Here is a 25053-nt window from a genome sequence, read left to right on the forward strand (position 1 = left end):
AATTTTTAAGTTTTTTTTTATGTATTATATTATCTATATTATGTATTACCTATGTAGCTCAAGCTAAATAAATACATTATTATTATTATAATTGAACATTCTTCAAATAGAAATGAATCTAATATTGGTAGATAACTAAAACTCCTTTAATTTGCCGATATTTATATTGTATTCTTATATGCCATTTACATTATGTTTATTTTAAATTACTTGTTGTAATGCATGTTTCTAAAATTCATTATATTAAAATACATTGTTAAATCCAAGGAGTTTCTTATTCGTTGGGAAATATTTGGAATATTTAATAGAATTGCTTCTAAATCCACAAACCAACATAGAACAAACCACAACAAACTGTTTGAGAGACTTAAATAATATCTTATGTGAATCTAAATCAACAATTTTCAATAATACTAAATTACTACTAAGAAGTTAGTGTTTACTTAATACACATTGCAATCTACTAAAGTATGCATATTTTGGTCAAGACATAAAGCATTTTTGGCTTATGTTATGGCACAGTTATTGCCGTAAGTATATTGTGTTCTGCCTTCTTCGATAAGGACTCTTAGTATGGACCTTAATATGAATTTATAAATTATGAAAGCTAATATTTAAATTTGAATTTTATGTTTCCGTCCGACTGTTTGCATAACATATGATATTTATTTGAAATTGGTGCTTCACGTTTTTACGCAACACATCTATGTACAAGTTATAAAATATTCTAGAAGTACATTTTATTTTAATTTCTACTATTTTAGACAAAAAGCTATATAATAATATATTAATAATAAGTTTCCTTTCGATACCAGCCATCTGGGTTGCTTCGTATTCTCCACTTCCTAAACTCGTCAAAAAGGAATATAAAGAGTGCGAAGGGGATGGAGTAACACCACCTGTAATAGATTTGTGATTTATAATATATTTAAAAAATATACTGATCAATTGACTGATGTCAAAATAATCATTTATTTGAAGAATATCAAAATACATATAGGGATTATATCTATATTATAAACTCATAAAAAGATTATAATTAGTTATGTAAGACTTAATAAATAAATTATTTAAAAATAACGATCCTTCCAACTCTAAGTAAACTCGAAGTTGAAGAAGTAGTCCATACTTGCAGTGGAGTTAATATGTCAAAGGGTAAATAAAATAGTTTCGGTCATCCTCCACTAAATTTATTAGAAAAACCATCTATCCTACATGTTTCGGACATATAAGATGTCCATCATCAGGGATATACAATGAGGGTTTTCATCACAACACATAAAAAGCCACAGTGCTTCTGGCAAGGTCAAAGGTTAAAATTACTAACAATAAACAAAAAGGACATATTAAGATGCATGAGAAAGTCTAAACAAATATGAAAATCACATAATTACCACACTAGAATAATTGTTATGTCAACAAGAATTAAGATATATTTCTTTTGTTCTTAATTCTTGTTGACATAACAATTATCCTAGTGTGGTAATTATGTGATTTTAATGTTTGTTTAGACTTTCTCATGCATCTTAATATGCCCTTTTTGTTTATTGTTAGTAATTTTAACCTTTGACCTTGCCAGAAGCACTGTGGCTTTTTATGTGTTGTGATGAAAACCCTCATTGTATATCCCTGATGATGGACATCTTATACGTCCGAAACATGTAGGATAGATGGTTTTTCTAATAAATTTAGTGGAGGATGACCGAAACTATTTTATTTACCCTTTGGTCTAAGTAAACTGTTTACTATCCCTCATATAATGAGGTAGGTATGTCATGGTGGATTTTCAATTTCATTTGAAATAAAAAATATGCATTTTACTCCTAGATTTGAATTTACTTACCATCTAAATAATATAGGATAAAACTTCAGGTAATGCATACTTGGAAGGTATGAAAGCATACAGGCGACTACTGTTTCCACTACTAAACTAATATTAAGTACCATATTTCCCATTCCTAGATAAAAATGTTATTTTACAAAATTATCCAAAAAAATATATTGTTAATCTTACCTTGTTTAAAAATTGAGTTGATCCTGGTTTTACAAACAATTAGATCCAGCCATTGAGTCACAACTACGGATATCATAAAAGCTGTATAACAAGTGTATTCTAACTCTTTTCTGTGTTCGTATGTCCATTCTTGTCCATAGGAATCTAGTAAATCGTTGATAAAGGGTGAGTCCCATTCTGATCGAAGTCCTAGAATTAATCAAAAAAAGCTTTTATTATTCATTATAATATTTATATTTTAATATAAGAATTTTTCATACAATACTAGTTTACTCTCTTTTTACCCAAGCATAAAGATGGCTGAGGATGCCGCGAGTTCAAGCCTGGAAACTATATATACTAGCCTATATTTCCAAATGATTTACAATACGTAAATATGATATTGTCAGATCCAAATCTATAAAATGACAAAAAAAAACAAAATCGAAAATATAAAGGAACTAGCGCACATAATCTTATTAGCCTGCCAACAATGTCATAAGTTATATCAAATCAGCGTTATATATTCTTGTATTAAATGAACATTATTCTTACTCCATTTTAATTTTATTCAAGTCTTGAATATGATTAATTGTAGAATTTAATGGGCAGTACTAAAGGACTATTTTCCACACGGCTCAATCTATGGGGTGAAATATTAATACTAAAATCACCTCTTAAATTATAATGATCATTGTTATTATGGTTAAGGCCCAGAAGGTGAGAATGAGTTTTAATAAAATTTACGCTGTTTAAAATAAAAAGTGAAGAAAATGTACATACATTCAGATCACTAAACCGTTTCTTGCAGATTGACATTCATTGGGTTTAACAGCATTGTGCGAATAAAAAAAGCACCCGAAAATAAAAAGAGACATTAGATATGAGGTTGGTAACAGTAGAAAGATAACATTTTATCTAAGAGTTTGGATAGAGTTTACTGTGTATATAGACTTCTCGGTAATTGGGACATCGCTAACATTGCCAGCCTTAGATATGGGTATTAGGGTGGAGTGAAAACGGCCGATTTTTTTTATTTGTGAGATATGGCGATGCCTATATTTGAAAAAGTTGCCTTTCAAACCGCTGATTACTTCGCAAAATCTTGGTTTGGTGTGACCTTATCTTTGGCTGCCCAACGAGGCATGAATATTTAAAAAAAAAATCATTTCCATAAGGCTGCTGTCGGAAATCGAAACTGTAAGGGGAGGCTCGGTAATTGTTATCGACTGCCAATCAATCAGGTCAATGTAGTCTGTGGCCTTGAAATTTAATAAGGCTACCTTAAACTCATGTACTTTTAGTCCTAATGGCTTGTGTTGTCTACATTTTAGCAGTCTTCTTAAACCTAATTCTCTTACTGCTTTTCTACTATCAGAGAGCATAGCTAACAACATGTTTTCTGGGTGAGCGAAGTACCCGTTTCTTTGAATGACAGGATCAATAATATTTCTAATTTCTTCTGGTAAGAATCTGGATTTTTGAATAATTCCAAAAACATGTTTGCTGCCATGCCTACAGGAAGGTTTAGATTTTATTTCAAATCATGAAACAGCATACACTTTCATAATATATTGCGTTAAAATTGTAAGATTTGTTGATGGATTTTCGGTACCAACATATAATCTCAAAATTCGATTGGCTGTAGTTGAACCTGGAATGATTAAATTTTCCTGGTCCTCTCTGCGACAAACTCAAAGAAATGTTTCCTGTTGAAATTGCAGTACAGATTTCATAAAGGAATTGCTGGTCGGTACTAAGTTCACTTGGAGTAATTGCAGGCAAAGTAGTTTCGATTTTTTCAAACTTTTTAACAGGCATTTTTTCACAGTTTTCCAAATGTTTTCCTATTTCGCCGCTATATCCTTTAGGCCCAATAGTACCGCCGTCCAAATTTTGCAGTAAATGACGCAAAGAAAGTTCGTTTGCATGTAACAAACAAACGAACCATTGTAAAGGTCGTCCAAGAGAAACTTCAGTTTGTCTCAATATTCCATTTTTTATACCAGTATTGACTACTGTACCATCACATCCAATAGCCTGAAGTTTAGAAAGATCGATGTTTTTCTCTAGGAATGCTAAAATGCTTTTTTTGATATTGGTCGAATGACCAGAAGTTTTAGTTACATGACCTAAATACGTGGATCCTGGTTCCGATACTAGTACAATATGCTCTTCTATTATGGTTTTTCTTGAACATGTATTTTCGCCTTTGACTTGAATTATTGTTTGGTCTTTCCGTCCGTCAAAATATAAACCATATAATGGAAATGATATTTCCTTATCTTTTCTTTTTAGGTCACTACGCGCTTTTGTTCTCTCTCTTCTTATTTTGCTTCGATCGACGATCTTGGAGGGGTCTTCTTTGGTTAAAATTCCCATATCTGTTAGAGCTGCATTTATAATAATTGCGGCAGATCTATCGGATACGCCTGTTCTAACGCAAGCTTGCGCTAAACTTGGAAGTTTTAGTCTCATTTGAGAAGTTGAGGGGCAGCTTTCTTCTATAGACTGTTATGGGCCCGCGTAACATAAAAAACTAATTTTCAAGGTCATTTGGGCAGCCAAAGGTGACATCGTAGAAATCTGAAATTTTGCACACCAATTTGTAATAACAAACCGCAACTTTTCCGCATATAGGCATTTTAAGTTTAAAAAAAAATTTTTTACGCTCACCCTAATGGGTATTATATAGATTTTCCAAAAAAATGGAAAAAATGCCTATTTTCAATCACGTATTAAACAATTTAAATACTGGTTTGGCTAAAGTACAAACGCACTCAATAAGTAGTAATGCAGGTACATCATCAGGACCAATTAAGGTGATGCATTTTAAACTAAGGATTTTAATATATACATGTACTAACCAGATATTAATTGAGCTTACATTAAATTGCTCTTTCGGATTCACATCAACTTTTGATAAGACCTGAAGGCAGAGTAAACACTATTTTCTAGGCAAATAATTCAACTCTAATACCTCCTCTTAATTTATTATGGTTTTGTCACCAATGTACTTAGAAATGGCATCACCTTTTCTAACATTATACTTCCAGAATAATTTGGAATTAACTAATAAATTACCTTCGGTATATAATTACTATAATTTTTATATTTTCTAAATTCTTTGTGGTTTTTTTTACGCAAGACTATGTTCTTTAACTACCGGGAAAACCATACAGGAAACTTTTCATTGAAGAAGATTATAGATATAAAATTTCATAATTTCTTCAAGATTAATCGACTGCGGAAAATAAGAAATAAACTATAAAAAGTCGGCATTTTTAAGAAGAAAAATTCTATTAATTCATTTAACATCAATTAATGGAAGATAAGCTTTTTAACACTGATTCACAACAGTGGTGATAAGAGTGATATATTATGTAAATATCGAAGTGTGCGCAATTATTCTATCTATTAATCTAAAGGGTTTAAAAAGTTATTTTCTGCACTGTCTATGACATTGTAAGATGTTACTTAGTGATCACCAACATTATTTTGTTCAATGTAGATCTACAGTGACTAACTGGTTAATATACCAATATGATATTTAAATCCTTATATTTCATATACATTTTTGCTCTGCTAATGATAAGTTTTTAATGAATATATCTTGGATCCATTTTTGGACAACTTGGACAATGGTATTAATGGATGTTTTAGGCTTTGTATTTTCTTCAGATTAACAGAATACAGCAAATTCTGTATTGCTGTATAGACTGTCTTGTGTAGATTTATTATCTCTAAGCTGCATCTTATTGTTATTTCGACTTGATCCCTGGCCTTCTAAATATACAAGTCTTGAGTACAGAATTATTTGAACGTGTAATAAAGGTAAAAAATATTAATATTATAAAAATAAATTTCATTTTAACACTATGAAAAAAAAAATGTTTTCTTACATTGACTGGAATTGAACCAAGGACTCTTCTCTGGCAAATAAAATCAGTGAATTTTACATCGCTGATGTTTGAAAAATTTTGAAAATAAATGTAAATGTACTTTCCGCACTAATGAAGAAAGCTTTATGCACCTTACTAAAAATACAGTAGTAGAAATATATATGTATATAATTCATGTATATAAAGAGAAACATTTGGCTCCCCATAATTAAAAATATATTACAGAAGATTTTTCAGAAAAAGATGTCTATTTATAGAAATTGTCATATACACTCACCGAACAATTTTGTAGGCATAAATCCATGTTCGGCCATAATTGCGAAGTAGACAAAGAACCCACCGGCAGCCTCTACCATACCAATATGACCATAAGCTAGAAAATATAATTTCCTGGTAACCAATTTGTCTTTTCTGGGATTTCTTGGCGGGCGCAACATAATATCGCTTTCAGCTCTTTCATAGGCAAGACTAATGGCTGGCAACATATCGGTAAGCAAATCTATACACAGAATTGCCATAACACCTACAATTACAAGACATAGATAGATATAATTATCGCAATAAAATAAAAACAAAAGTTCTATATCTAACCTAGGGGAAGTGGAATGTTTAGAAGTACAAAAGCCAAAAATGGCAATATTTCAGGGACATTGGAAGCCAAGGTATATGCAATAGATTTCTTTAGATTATCAAAAATTCTTCGCCCTTCCTCTACACCGGTAATAATAGAGGCGAAATTGTCGTCAAGCAAGATCATGTCAGCAGATTGCTGGGACACTTCTGAACCAGATATACCCATAGCTATACCAATATCAGCTTTTTTCAGAGCAGGGGCATCGTTAACTCCATCTCCAGTGACGGCAACTGAAAATATGTTTTTTATGAATTGCTTCGGTTATGATCAAATAAATAAAAATACCAATTTCTCCTAGTCGTTGGCATCCTTCAACAATATGTAGCTTTTGCGTTGGCGATGTTCTGGCGAATACAATCTCCTTAAAATTATATAGAATTCTGTCTAATTCATCATTGTTCATATCTCGAAGAGCTGAACCATGAATAACTATAGCTTTATTTTTTAAATTTGGAGGAAGAGTTTCAATAGTATTTATATTAAAAGCGTCAATTACTTCTTCGCATGAAATTATTCCTACTTCGCGAGCAATCGCTTTAGCAGTAATCTATAAAAAAATTCTTAGTTCTTTTTGTATTTTTGTTTATTATCAAATTATTAACTTACAGGATGATCCCCTGTGACCATTACAACACGTATTCCAGCAGTTCTACATCTATCAACGGCATCAGGTACCTAAAACAATAAGACTGATATAGATTTAACATATATAAAAGTTTCCAAGTCGCGTTAATAATAATATTGTAATGAAATCCAGGAACACACTTTTATTGGCAACGTCAAAACTCTAACCTAACTCGCTTTGATTGTCGTTTAATTGTTTCCAGGATAAAAACTGACTAAACAATTAAAAGTGAATGAAATGTCACTAAGCGCGTTCTTTTCAAAGCCCGATGAAACAGTTTCTAAATATTTAGAATTCTCTTCATTGTTTTTGCCGAAAGAGACCAATAATTTTAGGAGAATACTGACAGTGAAAGCAAGCAAGTATACAAATTCTAGAAAAATAAAAATACAGGGATTTACAATAATATAATCTAAAATAGGGCCCTCAAACAAGATGAACTACTTAAAAACTAGATACTATAGATAAAAATATTCAACCAAACGTAAGTGGAACCCTAAATAAATCCTACGTATCAAGTTTAACTACAGAATACTAATAAAATAGTACAAAAACTAGGAGAATAATTAACGTATTTACATTTTCATAATAATATTTTACCTGAGGTCTAGGTGGATCAATAAGACTCATAAACCCAACAAATCTGAGATCTTTTCTCGGAAAATTTGCTGGCTCTGCACAAAATTTAAAATCTTTGGTATAAGAACTGTCCAGGACTAAATCAGCAAACCCTAATACTCTTTCCCCCTTTTCAGCCAATTCCGTACAAGCTCTATCACACTGTTCTCTTATTTCATCTGTCATTTCTTTAGTGCCATATTCGGTGCAAATAGTAGAACACCTAAAACCGATTATTTCAAAATATGATTGTTTCAAAATATCTAAGTATATTGTCAAAAGTAAGGTATCAAAAAGACGTTACCTAGCTAAAATACGTTCTGGAGCACCCTTCATTACTAAAAGACAATAACCATCTTCCATAGAATGAATACTGATCTGAAAATATGAGTAGTCTAGACAACAATACCTTAGTCATAAGCTTTAAAATAGTAATATTTCATAAATATTTAAATTATTTTCGTAAATAATAACACTTTTTCGTGAATTTTAGAGACATGAAAAATATAATTTAAAAAAATGTGGCCTATTATCAATTTTTTACAGTAGCCAAAAACTAAGGTGTTTCGGAATTTATTTTTTGTTTGATTACCTCAAATTAATCTTCTTAAATAAGATTATATATTAATACCTGGTATTTCGTTGTTGAACTAAAGGGTATTTCTAGGAGCTTTGGATTTTTTTGTCTAAATTCAGTGGGACTGCCATGAGCTTTACTCAATTCAACAAATTTTAAAATTGCTTCCTCCGATGCATCCCCTCTGACTTTTCTTGTTAAAACCGGCTGATTTTCTTCACCATGCAAGAATTCTGCTCTATTACAAAGCGTAGCACATCTCATTAATGTCATAAAGCCTGAAACATTCGTATAATCTATTTTTGGTATACAGAGTCATCCAGGTAAAATCAGTAATTTTGATAGCTTGGAGAACAATACAAAAAGTAATGATTGGAAGTAATAAGGAAATTTAGTGGCGGTGATAGCGTCTTCTCTTAATCTTCTTAACCACGGGTTATATTATAAAATAATTTTTTTTTTCGTTCACTATTTTTTTAAGCAAAAATTCCTCCAATAAAATATTGTGATGGCCTCTCATATTATTCTTTGTAGTTTAATCATAAATTAAAAGATGGAAATTTTTTTGTGAAGTATCTAGCGATACTAAAGACTAAGAGTGAGAGAAGGAAGTACCGATCCTCAGAATCTACGATACTGGAAAATGTATTTATTAGTTAGTATCCATCGAGTAAGTTATTGATCCGCTAATTTACAAGTTGACGATAAGACAAGCAGTCTTTGACACTTTACTTTAAACTTTCGGTACTTTTTTTGTCTCATTATTTTAAAAAATTTTGTGGACAAAGCTAAAAGTTTTGGTTTTTTTCTGTCATTTCTTAAAATTATTTATCTTTTACCCGGAAAAAAAGCTTTGGAATTAAATAAGCTAATAGCAGCAAACAAAGTTTAAAAGGCTACCTTCCACTTGATTATATCCTTTAGCATCATTTTGTTCAGCCGTACTATCTGCACACATTATTTTATTATTGCACCAAAAATGGCATACAGTCATTTTGTTTTGGGTAAGAGTACCCGTCTTGTCAGAGCAAATAATCGAAGTAGAACCCAAGGTTTCCACGGCTTCCAGATTCTTAACCAAACAGTTTTTTGCAGCCATTCGTTTTGCTGTTACCGAAAGGCAAACTGTTACCGTTGCCAAAAGACCTGAAATATAATTTTTTATTTTGATAACATTTGATCTATAAAAGCTAAGTGAAGAGTCCCACCCTCTGGTACATTTGCCACGATAATACCAATCAAAAATAGAGAGGCTTCTATCCAGGAGTAATTCATACCAAGAGCAGCACTTCCAAATACAACTCCTAGGAAACAAGCCCAAACAGAAATAATTTTCATAAAATGTTCTAGTTCTCTTGCTATTGGGGTTTTATTCGGTTGAAGACGAGCAGTAAGTCCAGCAATGCGTCCCATTACTGTTTGATCGCCCGTGGCTACCACAATACCTAAAATAAAATTATCGTTATAAAGTATGGTTCAAATTAAGGGAAGCTGAATATAATTTTTCATCATCATTGTTCTCCATATAAACATCACAGCAATGTAGTTTAGGAGTCTGATATGATGATGAGTAAACTCATCGAAATGCATTACTCTTGACAAAAAGATTGAGAAACATTTTCCCGTCCTTCCTAACCCGCTATGACTATAATTTCTCTCGGAGCAGTTGAAAAATATGGACTTGGAGTGTCTCTGTTATCTTGTGGAAACTGTACCCCTTTATACACCATTTTTATTTTAGTTTTTTTTAATTGAATAAAAACATTTAATTTGTTATTCATAAAAAGCTATATATTTCTCTAATTAAAATTTTCATGAGTCTATATCTTTATTATTACCTTTCGCTGTTCCTTCAACTGCATTTGTTGAAAAAAATGCAAAATTTTTCGTTTCTAAAAGATTATCGCTACTGCAGTCTGTTCCACGTGGTTGTGGCTCCGACTCTCCTGTTAATGCTGAGTTATCCACCTATAAAAAAATTAAATACCAGGTTAGGAAAAAACTTAACTGATTATAAAATTTTGCTGGACTACAACTATTTCAAATCAATAAGTCCCAGCCTATATGCCCTTTTTGAAAATGTTTGCACACAACGACAAGACTCACTGATTTGCCAGGGAGGAAGAGCCTGGACTGACATATAAAAAAATAATCAGGATGTTTGCACAATATTGCAAATCTGTTTTTGATCTACTCGAGAATTAGAGTATCACAGGTTCATTATATTATTAATTTATATATATATTATATTAATTATTATATTTGTTTTTTGCGAAAAACGCTCAGACCGTCGATTTTCTTTTCGGGAGAGACACAAGTCTGGTGAAAAATCAACCCCTGGGCGCATGACACCACTCCTAAAATCTTTGTGATAGCTGATTTGGAAAAGTAATTCTTGTTTTCATACATTCTGACTTATTTAGGTTGAATAGAAACTGTATTTTTATTTAGGTTTAAGGATGCCATGTAAGCCAAAGAAACACTTGTCACCTTTCTAAATATACCGTAGTGCCAAATTAATATTACAGATGGGAAATAAATGCATTAGAAAAGGAAGTACAGGGTATCCAAATCTTCATTATCATTTAACATATATTGAAAAACTAAAAAAAGGTTTTGATGAGGTTTTTCTGCAGAAAACGAATATATAATCTGTTTTATTGTAATAATGTAGAATTTTGAGATAAAAAATAAACTTATGTTTTTTTAACAGAATATCCTGTACCTGTATATTTTTAAACAGAAAAATCCGCTTTGGTTTTTTTTTTTAATATCTAACATTATGCACTTATTTTTACAAATGACTAAATAAGAGACAATTTTTGTAAAATAATTTCTTAATATTTTAATTTTAATAGTAGGCTATGGTCGTGCATCTCAGACAGAATGACAGATAATTAAAAAAACTATCAATTTAAAAAAAAACTTGTGTCTATGTAGTTGTGCGGTGTAATTTGCATTTATTCAAGTTAAGAATGGCAGCACAAAGAAATTACGAAAATTATGATATGCTACTAATAGTTCACTACTTGTATTTTGCTACATAATATGTAAGTTCCCTCCAGGCGGCATACTTATAATTTTTTTATCTATTTTATGCCTACTTATTAATGGGTTAAGTTAGGTTGGATTTCCTTTTGTGTGAGAGAAAATGGAAATAATCTTAAACAATTTTAATGAAATAAAAAGGAAAAATTAAAGCAGATTTTTCCATTAAAAAATATATATTGTTCCATTTAAGGAAACATACATTTATTTTTTATCTCAGTCCTAATTGAATACAATAAAACAGATAATATAGTCGTATTCTACGGAAAACCCCTAAGAAAACCACATTTTATTTATTTAATATATTAAATAATAACAGAGATACAAGTGCGTATACAAAAATGCAAAATTTACAAAATTACTCTGTCGATTATAAAAAACTATGACAGTTGTGTTATACAAAAATATAAGTTTATTTTTTATATCAAAATCCTAAATCATGACAATAAAACAGATAACATAATCGTGTTCTATGTAAAAACCCCTATGAAACCCAATTTTTATTTCTTTAATATGATAAATAATAACAGAGATAAAGAGGGGATCCAAAATTTTCAAAGCCACTATGTAGATTAAGAACTACGACAGCTTTTAGCGTTCAGATGTTTCACCCTGATTGGTCGTGATACTAGTTTGCCAATGCTGTATTTTATTATATTGATAGTTTTAGTCACGAGACTTATGACTAAAACTTCGGTTTTTTATATATACCAAGGAAATTCAAATTGCAAATTTCAAATTGCCTAATCATTTTGTACATATTACATGAAAAGCTTTTGTATCCCGAAGTTTTATAATTAGAAGTTAATAGCAAGAATTTTAAATATCAACTATTTAAGAGACCTCATTTCAAATATATGTGCATTGCAGATCTCAATGCCTTTATATAAGTAGGTAAATACAGGGTGAGAATTTGAAAACTTACAATGGATATATTTAACGAAACAAAAAAAAAATTACTGAAAACTACAAGGTGTTTCAGAACTATGGGATCAAACTTCTGGGGGTTGTTCAGTGCAACAGAAGAATCCATTTGAGTATAGGAACCCATGTCCGGAAATGCGTCACTACGCCACTACGGCCCTAAGACGCGTTAAAATTTATAAAAAACATTTTAATTACCTAAATAGGATCTGCTGCATTTATTTTTACCTTTTGTACATGATACCATAACAATAATTGTTTAAAATCAACGCTTATCAATGTCAATTCTTAATGTCATGTTTAAAAATTTTATAACTTACAATTTTTAAACATTTATTGCTAATGGAAAACTTTACCAATCAAGAATTGGCGGATATGCATTTGGCATACGGAGCAACAAACTGCAATGCACGAGCAGCATCGCAATTGTATCATGAACGTTATCCCGAACGACAGCATCCTGGATACAAAAAGTTTATAGCGGTTCATCGGCGGCTCGTTGAGACAGGCATGTTTAAGACCAAGATTCATGATACTGGTGTTGCTCGAACCGTAAGAACGGTCGATTTTGAAGAAGAGGTGCTTCAGCGAGTTGCCGATGGACCATCAAATAGCACACGTGACGTCGCTAAGAATATGAATACGAGTAACGCTTCTATCTGACGGGTACTACACGAGCAACAACTCCATCCTTACCACTCCCAGAAAGTTCAAGGTATGACTGCAGCCGATTATCATCCTAGAGTTCAATTTTGTCGATGGCTTCTGGATCATATCATTGTACAACCAAATTTTTTACGATATATTTTGTGGACCGATGAAGCCTCTTTCACAAGAGATGGTATTTTTAATAGTAGGAATAGCCATGTTTGGGACGAAGAAAATCCTTATGCAATTTTTCCAAGAAAACATCAGAATCGTTGGTCTGTCAACGTATGGGCAGGCATTGTTGATGATTATTTAATTGTGCCATACCTTCTACCGGAACGGTTAACAGGACCTATTTATCTGCGTTTCATGGAAGAAGTTCTCTCAGAACTCCTTGAAAATGTTCCACTAAACGTTAGACAGCAAATGTGGTTTCAGCATGATGGAGCGCCGGCTCACTTTGCTGTACAAGTACGCGAGTATTTGGCTCAGCGGTTTGGGCACCGTTGGATTGCCAGAGGTGGAGCAGTTTCTTGGCCCCCTAGGTCACCCGATTTAACGTCGCTCGATTTTTTCTTGTGGGGACATGTAAAGTCTTTAGTCTACGAAACTCAGAATGAGTCTCAGATAAAGTCTTTAGTCTATGAAAAACAGTAGAATCAGAGCTAGACTTAATTGGACGAATAACAGCAACATTTGAAATCATTCAAAACGAGGATCAAATTTTTAGTGTAGTCCGCCGAAATCATGTGCGGCGTTTAAATCGGTGTATTGAGGTTGGAGGAAGACATTTTGAATAATTGTTTTGATGGTATCATATACAAAAGGTAAAAATAAATGCATCAGGTTCTATTTAGGTAATTAATATTTTTTCTAAATTTAAACGCGTCTTAGGGCCGTAGGGGCGTAGTGACACATTTCCGGACATGGGTTCCTATACTCAAATGGATTCTACTCTTGCACTGAACAACCCCTAGAAGTTTGATCCCATAGTTCTGAAACACCCTGTATTTAAATAATAGGGAGGCGGAAACAAAATGTAATAGATAATTGGTTTTACTTACCTAAACCCAACTTTATCCGAAAGATAAAGTTTCTCATACTTTCTCTGAAAGATCTTAAAAAATGCTTTTCACTACCCAAACATAGACCAATATAATTTCTACTTACAGTTGTTGAAAAAAATACGGCATTATAATACCTAAGTCGACATCGTATACCACGAAATTACTTATAGTCTTTTTTAATTTTGTATCAGATTTTATAGTGCCGATAATTTTGTGCGTAAGCTAGGAAAGTGAATCACACTTTCAGCGGTGAAGAAAATATTATTAACTCGGTTGTTCGCAAAAAAATGGTCTATCATTGCTTGATGGAACTACTAAGATGGAACCCAAAGTCCTTTGGGTCGCAACCTTAACTTTTACACCAAACCTTAGTTTTTTCTGATAATTGTGGAAAAATTTAATTACACACTGCCTTATATTTTATGATCTTTTACGGACTTCAGGAACTGTTACATTAAAGTTAAAGTTATGTTTAACAACCACACGGTTCTAGATTTACAGCTAATGATTTATTTCTAAACCTTTTCACCTATGATTTAACCAAATTTTTATCTTATATACTTTATATTGAGGAGGTGTAAAAACTACCAACGTTAGCTATTTAAATTGAAAAAAAAATCAAAATTCGTTTGTGGCCCTGACTAGATTGATTGAAGATAATATTTTGTTATAATGCAGAGTATTTATATTTTTTATCAAGGACGTAAAATGTTTCCTGGCAGTTAAGAACTCGTAAAGATTTAAAGTTTACAAAAATAATCCACATTTAAAACCGAATCCGACATAAAAAATTTATGTGTTTTGACATTAAACTAGCATACATTTGTTTTTTTATTCTCCTGAGCTTTCAAGGATTTGTTTATTATTACGGGTAAGTACCAACAATTTTACGATTACTCATAAACTAACAAAAATCAATTATTTCTAATTAGGAATTTCTGGATTTATAGTAACATCTGACCCAGAATCTCAGTATCGTAAATGCTTTTACGATACGTTGCTGATACCCCCACAATCCCACGCTTAACATTATTTTTCTTCGCCGAGTTTGTTTTCATATATAGAGTGAGTTTTTTAAGTTTAGTACAAGTATCTCAAAAATTATAATATATTCAAAAAAGTAATTTAAATACGCAAAGAATTGCCATTTTGTGAGTACTATTCAAAACCAGTTTTAGTTTAAGAAAATGTGATAGCTGCCAGTAGATATTTAAAATAAAACTGTATGAAAAACGAAATAACAACTAATGATGTATCATATCAACGAAAAAATGTTTTTTCGTTTTTTGTTTTTTCATACCTTTTACATCATCGGTATTAGTTGCCTTAGTTACTATAGTTACTATACTTTAGTGATATTGAAGTGTCAAAATGATAAAAATATTGTATCATTTTGATACTTTAATTAGATCAAAATTAAAATGTTTTAGATTAAAATTTTTGTTGCTGAAAAGGAGTTTTCCAAATATTCCAGATATTTTGGTCGTCGCGTCGCCAGCACCATTTGAAAGGCTGTATGATTTATAAAAAAAACTGACATTTTTTCTGATATTTTTTGTGTCCACGTTATTTAAGTGTGCTTCATTTTTAAAACCTAGAGCTATGGATCAATTTAAAAAATTTTAATTCAACTTTTAAGCCTGAACTTACTTTAAATCCTTGACTTTGTATAATTCTTACGTCAGCTGGTATTCGATCTCCAAATTTCATGTCTACGAGGTCACCTACGACTAAATCTCTTGACACCACAGTCATCGTTTCTCCTCCTCTTATCACAGTTGCTTTTGGTGGGACCATATTTGCAAATGATTCCATAATCTAGTAAACCAGATGGATAAAGATTTTAATAATAAATCCTTGGGTTTTTTTTAAGTACCTTTTGACTTTTGTGCTCTTGAGAATACATAAAACAACCAGTAACTACCACTACAACTACAAGTACGATTCCTAAAATTAAGTTGTCTGTGTCTGTTTCGTTTTGAGAAAGTTTTCTTATCAGGCAAGCAGTAAAGCATAGTGCGGCTCCTATCCATAGTAGTAATGAGAAACCTAAAATGAGGTTTTTTTTAATTTTTGTATATTTTACAAGCTAGTCGAAAAACAGAGAATAAAGTATAAATTGTGTACATTCATAAATTACTATGTTAAAACTTTAAAATATAATATTCTAGCGATATTGACAACGGCGCGAATATCAGCTGTTCATCGTTTAATAAAGGAATGAATCTGCCGATTTAGTATACATTTGGAGCTACATTCAAACCCAGGACAAAATTTTGAATCCCGATTATTCCAGAACATCTGTAAGAAACTTAAAATCAAGGAAATGAGAACTATGGCATTAGACCTCAGTCAGATGGCATGGTCGAATGAATGAATAACTATTAATTGGTATTTGGCCAAAATAGTCTCTAGAGACTAAAGAAACTGGGATACGTTTCTTCATTTCATCCTGTTGTCTTATCGATCGGTCATTTATGAAAGCACAGGAGAGTCTTTGGATCGAATAGTGACGGCGAAACTTAGGTAAGTATTTAATAGGAAGTATTTAATATCTTATTAAATACTTTCTGATTGCAGCTTGTTCATTACTCATATTCCAAAGGCAGGTTTTACTTCAAGCCTAATTTTGTTCAATTTTTTTTTCTAATATTTTTTGAAACTTTAAAGATAATTGATCTATCAATAAAATACGTGGGACGTAATTTATAATAATTTTTTTATATTTTTGGAAGAACCAGAACCACATATACATAAATGTAACTGTAACTTAAAATGAATCAGAGGATTATTCTCTTATAAGTATTTAACGACTACTTTTTATAGAATTAACAGCAATTAAAATTATTAAGTATAGTTAATTTTATTTTTTCTTACCATGTGTTAGAGTCCTAATGAATTTTATGTATTCTGGAGTCTTATGAGATGGGGTCAGAATGTTAGGACCAGTTTTCGCTAACACAGCGGCAGCTTGCTCTACTGTTAAGCCCTTTTCTCTATCGGTGTTAAATCTTCTACAGATTTCACCTAAAATTATAAAATAAAGTAAGAGAATAAGTCATATTTTTGGTAGAAAATTTAAAAAAGCATAATAAAATCCTGATCTGGAGTTCATTGTATACAATAAATAATAATATATAATCACAATAATTTAGCTCGCTTTAAAGTGCAGTAGTTTGTGCAAATAAAATTGTGTACCCAATAGATAGTAAGAGGAGATGCACATCAAATTTAAGTAATTGCACTTAATATACAGTGCATCCCAAAAGTTATATCTAAATTCATTTAAAATTTAGGGGTGTGTTCGAAAAAAAAACGCTCGGACCCGTCGATTTTTATTTCAAGTTGCGCATTTTTGTACGTGAACTTTGTTTATACAGGGTTGCTCAAAAATAAATTACGACCAATAACTTCATTTTTTCAAATGAAAGCACCTTTTTTTATTTCATCTTTGAATTTCGCGTGGAATTCTACGTATGTTTCATGCATCATATCCTATACCTAAAGTCAACAGTTATCGAAAAAATGACGATTCATGTAACAAATAAAAAAAGACCAAAAATTAAGCTAAATGTTCAAAATGGTTACCATTTACGGCTTGACAATATCCAAGGCGATCAATAAAGTCTCGTTGCACATTTTCAATCATTTTCGAATTCTCTCTTTCAAGTCGTCTAGATTATTTGACCTATTAACAAATACCTTCGACTTGAGGTATCCCCACAAAAAAAGTCCATTGGTGTTAGGTCAGGCGATCTAGCAGGCCATTCGATGGGTCCTCTCCTTCCTATTCACCGATTGGGAAAGGTTTCATCCAAAAATTTACACACAGTGGCAGCATAGTGCGGAGGAGCGCCATCTTGCTGGAAAATTAGTTCTTCGTCAAGATAGTCTGGGTCCAATGGATTTGAAAATAAAGCTAGTAATGCTGAAACTAATTCAAATTGGAGAAAATCGAGATACACTTGTCCCGTTAAAGTCTGTTGAAAGAAAAAGGGAGCTATTACTGTTCCGCGCACTATTCCACACCACACATTTAGTTTTTGAGGTTACTGGGTGTTTACCTCCATCATCCAATGCGGATTTTCTGTTGCCCAATATCGACAATTTTGTCTGTTCACACTACCATTCAAACAGAACGTGGCTTCATCGGAAAAAATATTTGTTACTAAATTATTATTTAGATTGCGCATGTTTTGTAAGCGTTCACAAAACTCATTTCGCCTATCGAAATCGTCATCAAATAACTCTTGCACAGGAATAACTTTGTAGGGGTAATATTTGTGCTTTTTAACTATTCGGTCAACTATAGATTTCGCCATGTGTAACTCTCTATAGGATGCGATTAATCATTAGGATAACCTTGTATACCATTAGTTTTGTCAACAAATAGGTGACAACTAAGGTGAGGTTAGGTGTTGTTAAGTGTTGGTCAGTTTTGTTGTCGACTTTGTTGCGTTTTGTCACTCTGCATCTGAAGCCTTGTGTCCAGTCTGGCTTTCTCTAAAGTGGAGAATTCACTCTGTATTTTTTTAGTCATTCATTATCATAACATATAAAAAATGATGAGAATGAAACTAGTGTATAATCATAACATTATACAGATTCATTTCATATCACATAAAATGTAAATTACATGTAATAAACACAAATTTGTTTGAATTGAATATTTATTTTTAGGAGTACACCATTTTTAAAATTTCTTTTTTTTAAGTTCTATCAAAATTCACATATTTGCAGCGAATTATATCGTATCATTCCGCCACTTTTAATTTTTTTTGGGTAAAATTAGGCCATTTAAAAAAAATTGTAAAAATACGCAAAATTTGATGAGCGGTGCTTGGGCAATTTAAGATCCAACCCAACCCAACCCAACCATAGATTGGGTATATCCATGGTCTGTGCGCAGCGCCTTATGTTCCCCTCGCGGTGATAGAAAAACGGAACAAACCAAAACACTGCACACATACTCCCAGAGTCGACAACCCATTTGACAGATAGCGACTGTCATTTAATTTATGCAAAAAAAACAGCAAAAAATTTAAATAAATCAGTTTACCTCTATTTGTGAGTACTTCACATTGTTTATAAAGAAACTATTTGCAAAATACACCTTCCGCCACTTTATTTTCCAGATAAAATTAAGCTATTTAAAAAAGAAAACCGGTAAAAATACGCCAAATTTGACAAAAGCCGCTAAACTGCGGAATCATATTATTTTTAATTCGGACCAAAATCTAAAAATTACCAAAATAATAATACATTATGGGTGTCTTCAGTATGTTTGTTGCACGCAAATAACAGATTTAGTTACAAGAAAAGGTAAAAACAGTTTTTGTGAATTTATTTAAACCTAACCTTAATACCTAACATTTCACGTGACTAAAAAAATATAGAGTGAATTCGCCACTTTAGAGAAGGCACTCATGAGTCAGCCACACTGGGGACAAGGCTGAAGCTGCAGAGTGACAAAACGCAGTAGACGACAGAACTGGCAACACCACAGCTAACCTCACCTTAGTTGTCACCTATTTGTTGACAAAACTAATCGAATACAGGGTTATTCTAATGACGTTATTCTATTCATGTCCCACAGTGAGTGATTTAGTGCGTGATAACACCCTCTTCGTGATAAAATTTGGCTTTCCGCCACTCTTAGTAAAAAATATATATCCAAATCCCCCAATTGCAAACAACCCGATCATTTTTCATTAGTTTTAACAAAAGCCGCTAAACTGCAGAATTACCCAATTTTCTTCCAAAGAAAGCAAAACGTCAAGTTGTTCATTTTCATCTCGAGCAGGACGACCAGATTTCGGCAGATCTCTAACATGACCGAATTCTCTAAATTGAGCCTCTATTCTACTCACCACCTTTTGACATATCGGAGGACGATCAGGATGGATTTCATTGAATAATTGAACAGCTTCTCTTTGAGTACGTGTTCTATCACCAAACCCAACCATGCACAGAATTTCTATTTTTTCTCGTTCCGTTAACTTTACCATGGTGAAAACCGCAACTTTGCTCATACACTTCACACTTGACAAAATCTGTTTGGCGTACAACTGTCATACAGTTTCTATGAAAATACACGGTTACCAGCGAACAATAAAAAAATACGAATGAATGGAATTTTGCTCTGTATAAAAATTCTCAGAGATAAGGTGACTCGTAAGGTGAACTTCAATAATAATGTTTGGTCGTCTTTTTTTCGATAACTGTTGACTTTAGGTATAGGACATGATTAATGAAACATACATAGAATTCCACGCGAAATTCAAAAATGAAATAAAAAAAGGCGCTTTCATTTGAAAAAATTAAGTTGATGGTCGTAATTTATTTTTGAGCAACCCTGTATATACAGACTTCACGTACAAAAATGCGCAACTTCTTAAATTAAAAATCGACGGGTTCGAGCGTTTTTTTTTCAAACACACCCCTGATTTTAAATGAATTTAGACATAACTTTTGGGATGCTCTGTATATTATTCAATGAGGATTAAGTTATTTACTATTTTTTCGCCAAATAGCATGTAATGTACTTAAATAAATGAAAAGCGGAATATGGGTTTTTATAATAATGATTTATTTTAAACCAGAGATAAACTAGACGAGAATGTCCCGCGCTTTACATTTCTGTAGATATTTATTAATAATAAGGTTATTTGTTTAATGATGTTTAATAATCACTTTATTCTTAATACTCTATAAACAGTACAGCGTATGCAGTCATCACACGCTATGTAATATATTATACCAGAGCTATTTGATCTGGATAGTGATATAGCTATGAAGGACTTATTTAATTTAATGTAGAGTATGATTAAGCAAAACGCAGATAATAAGTAGATAACCATCAACAAGGAAGCAATTAACAAAGAATTACAAGTTTTATGATCCGAGCTATTACTAGAAATAAAGGATTTTAAGGACGAAACAGAATAAGAAGTTAAACGAGCGCCTTTCTAATATCGATCGTAGAAACAATAAGTATAATCTGGTTCCTTACAGTTTGGAGAAATGGTTTGCAAATACATTGGAAGAGTTTCAAAAGGTTCTATATATCATTAATGGCAAGTTCAGAGTGAACTGTCGCTTTTATAATGGCATCGGCATCGGAAGGAATCTGAAAATTTAAATTATAATAAGTTTAAGCCTGACTAAATCTGCCGACGAACATCCGTCCAATTTTCGTTTTTTTGTTCTTGAAATTTTATTGATCATTTCGGTTTTTAATATTTTAAAGCGTGTATCGTCAAAGCGGTTTAAATTAAAGCAAAACGGCATTTACATTCCTTGAAATCATTATTGGACTTATTCAATACTACTATGTATAATTCTTAGCTCAAGTACCACATTGTTAGCTAAGCTAACCATTAGTTACGGTGTGCGACTTTGAAAAGGTCTTGATATTTTAAGGTAGAAATGTAAAAATCATTTTGCTTTAACTTGAATCATTTACATTACAGGACTTCGTGTTAGAAATATAAATCTTTCAGTAAAATAATTTTAAAATGTATGAAGATCATTCGATCATTTATTGGGAAATATTTGTATTATTCAGTCGAAGTGTAATAAAGTAATTTAAATAGTTTATGAATGTAGTTTTTGTTGAGTGAATTAAAAACTTAAAAAGTGAATATATCGAAAAGAGTTAATCGTAGTGAGATTTTTGAAGTATACCTTTTTTAAGCAAAACTGTTTACACAATACATGTTTTAAGTAATTTATGCCAAGCCAAGTTACGCGAATAAAAAAAAATCAAAATTTTGCTTGTGGCGCCCTTTATGATATAAAAACAAAATCCTATTCCAAATTTTGTTGCAAAAACGCACAATACATGCTAAATCTATGGCCGTATCTTGCTAAGTCAAATACCTTTTGGACTAGGCAAATTTAATTTAACCTCACTTTTCTTTTCAACAGGAAACTGCTTTTAAAATATTTACCATTATTTATGTGACACCCTGTATAGAGTTATGATATGCTCATGTGTGATTTGTCAGGTCATTTTATAAACAAAAGTTGGTATAAACATGTTCGCAGTAGCTTCATTCTTTTGCTACAAGGTGTTTAAGTTTAATTTAAAAAACTTTAGTCATTATTAACAGATGTAGATAATCCTAATTTTTACTTAATTATATTCAATTTAAGGGGCGTCTCAAAAGGAAACTTGATATTTGTGATAAAAATCATTGGACGCTGCTGATTTTCGCTAAACAAAAAGTTTATCAAATCAAATTCGAGTAGTTATGATTTTTTAATAGGATTATAGGAGAACATTTTTCCTCCAAACTCATTAAAAAAACTTTAACAAATAAGAAGTTTTAAAATAAAAATCGAACTGCAAATATCGCCTTATGCCGGTTTTCATTACTAAAAAAAATTAGGTTTAGGCTTTCATTTAGTTAGGAACTTAATAATTAGGAAAAAACAAGGACGGAATTTCGGGCTGAGTATGGATAAGGACAGAAGAATGTAGACAAGCCAAGGAAATGATACTAGACTATGACGGCTCTAAAGCAAGGCGACTGCTAGCAAAGACCCGACAGAGTGTCAAAGACTTGGTGGGAATCCTGACTGGGCACAACTGTCTAAACAGGCATCTACACCGTCATGGTATAAGAGAAAGCTCGGTCTGTCCGAATTGCGGTACAGGAGAAGAAACTTCATACCACATACTAGGTATCTGTGATAGGTGGAGTCGTCTGAGAAGGAAAACTTTCGGAGCAACGACACTCCAACGGGAACATCTTAAAGATCTGGACTGGGACAACGTGCAAACCTTTATTAAAACGACGGGCGACCGTGCATTAGGAGTGGAGGCATAGAGGAGTCTGGGATTGGCAAAAAGGGACTTCTTAGGCTTACTTGCCGAGATCTAGCTCCCCTACCTTTGCTACTATTACTACTACTACTGCACCAATACGCTAAAAGTAGAATCGTAGATAAACTTAACTAATGACCCTAAACTACAAAATAAAAGCAAAATAGTCCAATAATTTTGGAAATAAAAAACGTTTTTTTTTTTTAATTTATATCAAAAAAAAGTTGTTGCAAGAATTTGCAACAACAAGCAAGAATTTGTTTTTAAGATATATTTAAAAATCTTACTGTCAGTGGAAACGCCCTTGGAATTACAATAGATCCTACTGTGAATCTGAAATTTTTGTCTAGCCGTTAGGCGTTAAGATTACTATCATAGCAATTGGTTATTCAATTTGTGAAAACTGCTTATTTCTATCAAATTGAATTAACCATGGCTTATAGGATACATTCGAGAGCTCTGGCAGTATTACAAATTGTAACGTAATATTTAGTTTAAAAATGATGCAAGCAAGAGCGCATGCAGTCAAAAAAGAGCATAAGCATAAAGGCTTAAAAATGTTTGCGTGGTATACAGGACATGCCACAGAATACCTTTTGCAGTTAGTTTAGGCTCTCAGAAACGTGGACTGCGAGACAAGAGTTCAGTTGATTATATCAGCTGAAGGAATTGAGAGCGCTTTTGCCCCACATTTAAGCCGACTTTCCTCTATTGGCAGAGCCGATTTTTATCTAACCTATTTACGATATTTGTAGTATTCCTAAAAATCGCAATTCTGCTTATGACGCTCAACCCGAAATATATTACATAAGTTATGTTACTGCTAAAAATTACGTTATTATCAATTAGACTCAAGATATATTATCAATTATATCAACATTTTTGGGGAAATAATTGAACAAAACATATAGCAGTTTTCGGTTAAATCAGATTTTTACATTTTGAGTAGTTTACGTATTTATTTAATATAAAAAATAGGTAATTTTTTCTCTATTAAATACGAATTTTTTAAATTGTTTTTTAAACGTGTAAAAGGCCTTAATATAACATTACATATTACAAAATTAATTTTTCTTTATTTTAATTTGACGGATGTTGTGTTATATTATTTTTAGTCGTTACTTAATGGTATTTGTCAGAGTTTTTTTTCGATTGATTTTTTTGTTCGAAAAGACGTTGATAATAAAATAATTTTTAATTTCAAAATTTGACCACTAGGTAGCGTAACTAAAGGCCCAATAATTCAATTCTATTTTTCTCCGAAAAGTGTCAGCTTACGATCCCTTTTTTAAAATAATTAGAAACCTTCGGTATATCGACCTTCATAAAGTAGGAGTAGGTAGTGAAAGTGTACCTACTATTTTCAATGGCTATAACTTTGTTCTTAAACTCTTATTCTTAATTAACTCTTTTCTTATCCGATTTTGTTCAATTTGGGGTTGTTTAAAAGTGAAATCTGAATAGCCACTTTAAAATATTGTATCCAGTAGTACTCGAAAGTTTTTAGTAGAATTGCGAAAGAACTTCATTTGAGTTAAAAACTATATTGATTTTTCCACAAAAATGTAAATAGCACGGTATAATTTCGATAGCCAAATCGAAAAGTAGATTAAATTTAGTAGAAAAAAATTGAAAACCACAGTCGGCTATCGGTTTTATTTTTCGAGCTATTACCGAAAGAATTTTTGACCTTTATTAGAGGTATGTCACTTGACATTATAAATTATTGTTTTTTTTTTGTTTATTTGGGACCTCCCTTATTTGGGACCCGCAGTTTATCTAGGCATTGGACTAAACTAAATTATGTAAAAAGAAAAAAAAATCGAAACATTTTGAAATTATTATAATCATTTTTGACGGTTGACATTTTTAATTACCAGTAGTTTTGCATTATTCTAATTCAAAGTCATTATTTTAATTAGATTTTGTTGTATCTTTGGGCTCGCCGTATATTTTTCATATTATGAAGATGCTCCTATTGCGGTACGTATATATGTTAAGGAATAGTTAGCTATATCAGAAAATGATCTTGACAAGAATCGACCATTGTTAATGTCTTAGAAAAATATACAACGAAAATCCCCAGCCCCTCGTTCAAATTTAATGGATTGATGAAGCTAGTTTTTTAGTTGTGGTAATGTTACTTATGGGAATTAATAAAGAACATTATATACAAACCACGTCCCA

General features: G+C 31.9%; 1 protein-coding gene across 1 annotated transcript in view; it reads right to left on the reverse strand.

Annotated features, from left to right (window-relative positions):
* Nucleotides 1–723: 723 nt before the first annotated feature.
* LOC126742804 (sodium/potassium-transporting ATPase subunit alpha-like) overlaps nt 724–25053 on the reverse strand; it is a 56171-nt gene continuing 31841 nt past the window's right edge. Inside the window, exons 2-17 of the mRNA XM_050449601.1 lie at nt 16914–17063; nt 15913–16085; nt 15687–15854; nt 10188–10317; nt 9558–9794; nt 9250–9495; nt 8404–8627; nt 8077–8150; nt 7755–7995; nt 7136–7204; nt 6815–7076; nt 6487–6759; nt 6173–6418; nt 2015–2203; nt 1844–1958; nt 724–899 (exon numbers count right to left, since the gene is read on the reverse strand). Coding sequence (XP_050305558.1) covers nt 788–899; nt 1844–1958; nt 2015–2203; nt 6173–6418; nt 6487–6759; nt 6815–7076; nt 7136–7204; nt 7755–7995; nt 8077–8150; nt 8404–8627; nt 9250–9495; nt 9558–9794; nt 10188–10317; nt 15687–15854; nt 15913–16085; nt 16914–17063 — 2909 coding nt within the window. The 3' untranslated portion in view covers nt 724–787. The remainder of the gene's footprint in view (nt 900–1843; nt 1959–2014; nt 2204–6172; nt 6419–6486; nt 6760–6814; nt 7077–7135; nt 7205–7754; nt 7996–8076; nt 8151–8403; nt 8628–9249; nt 9496–9557; nt 9795–10187; nt 10318–15686; nt 15855–15912; nt 16086–16913; nt 17064–25053) is intronic.

Source organism: Anthonomus grandis, chromosome 12 (genome assembly GCF_022605725.1).
Source record: "Anthonomus grandis grandis chromosome 12, icAntGran1.3, whole genome shotgun sequence".
In the NCBI taxonomy this organism is placed as follows: Eukaryota; Metazoa; Arthropoda; class Insecta; order Coleoptera; family Curculionidae; genus Anthonomus; species Anthonomus grandis.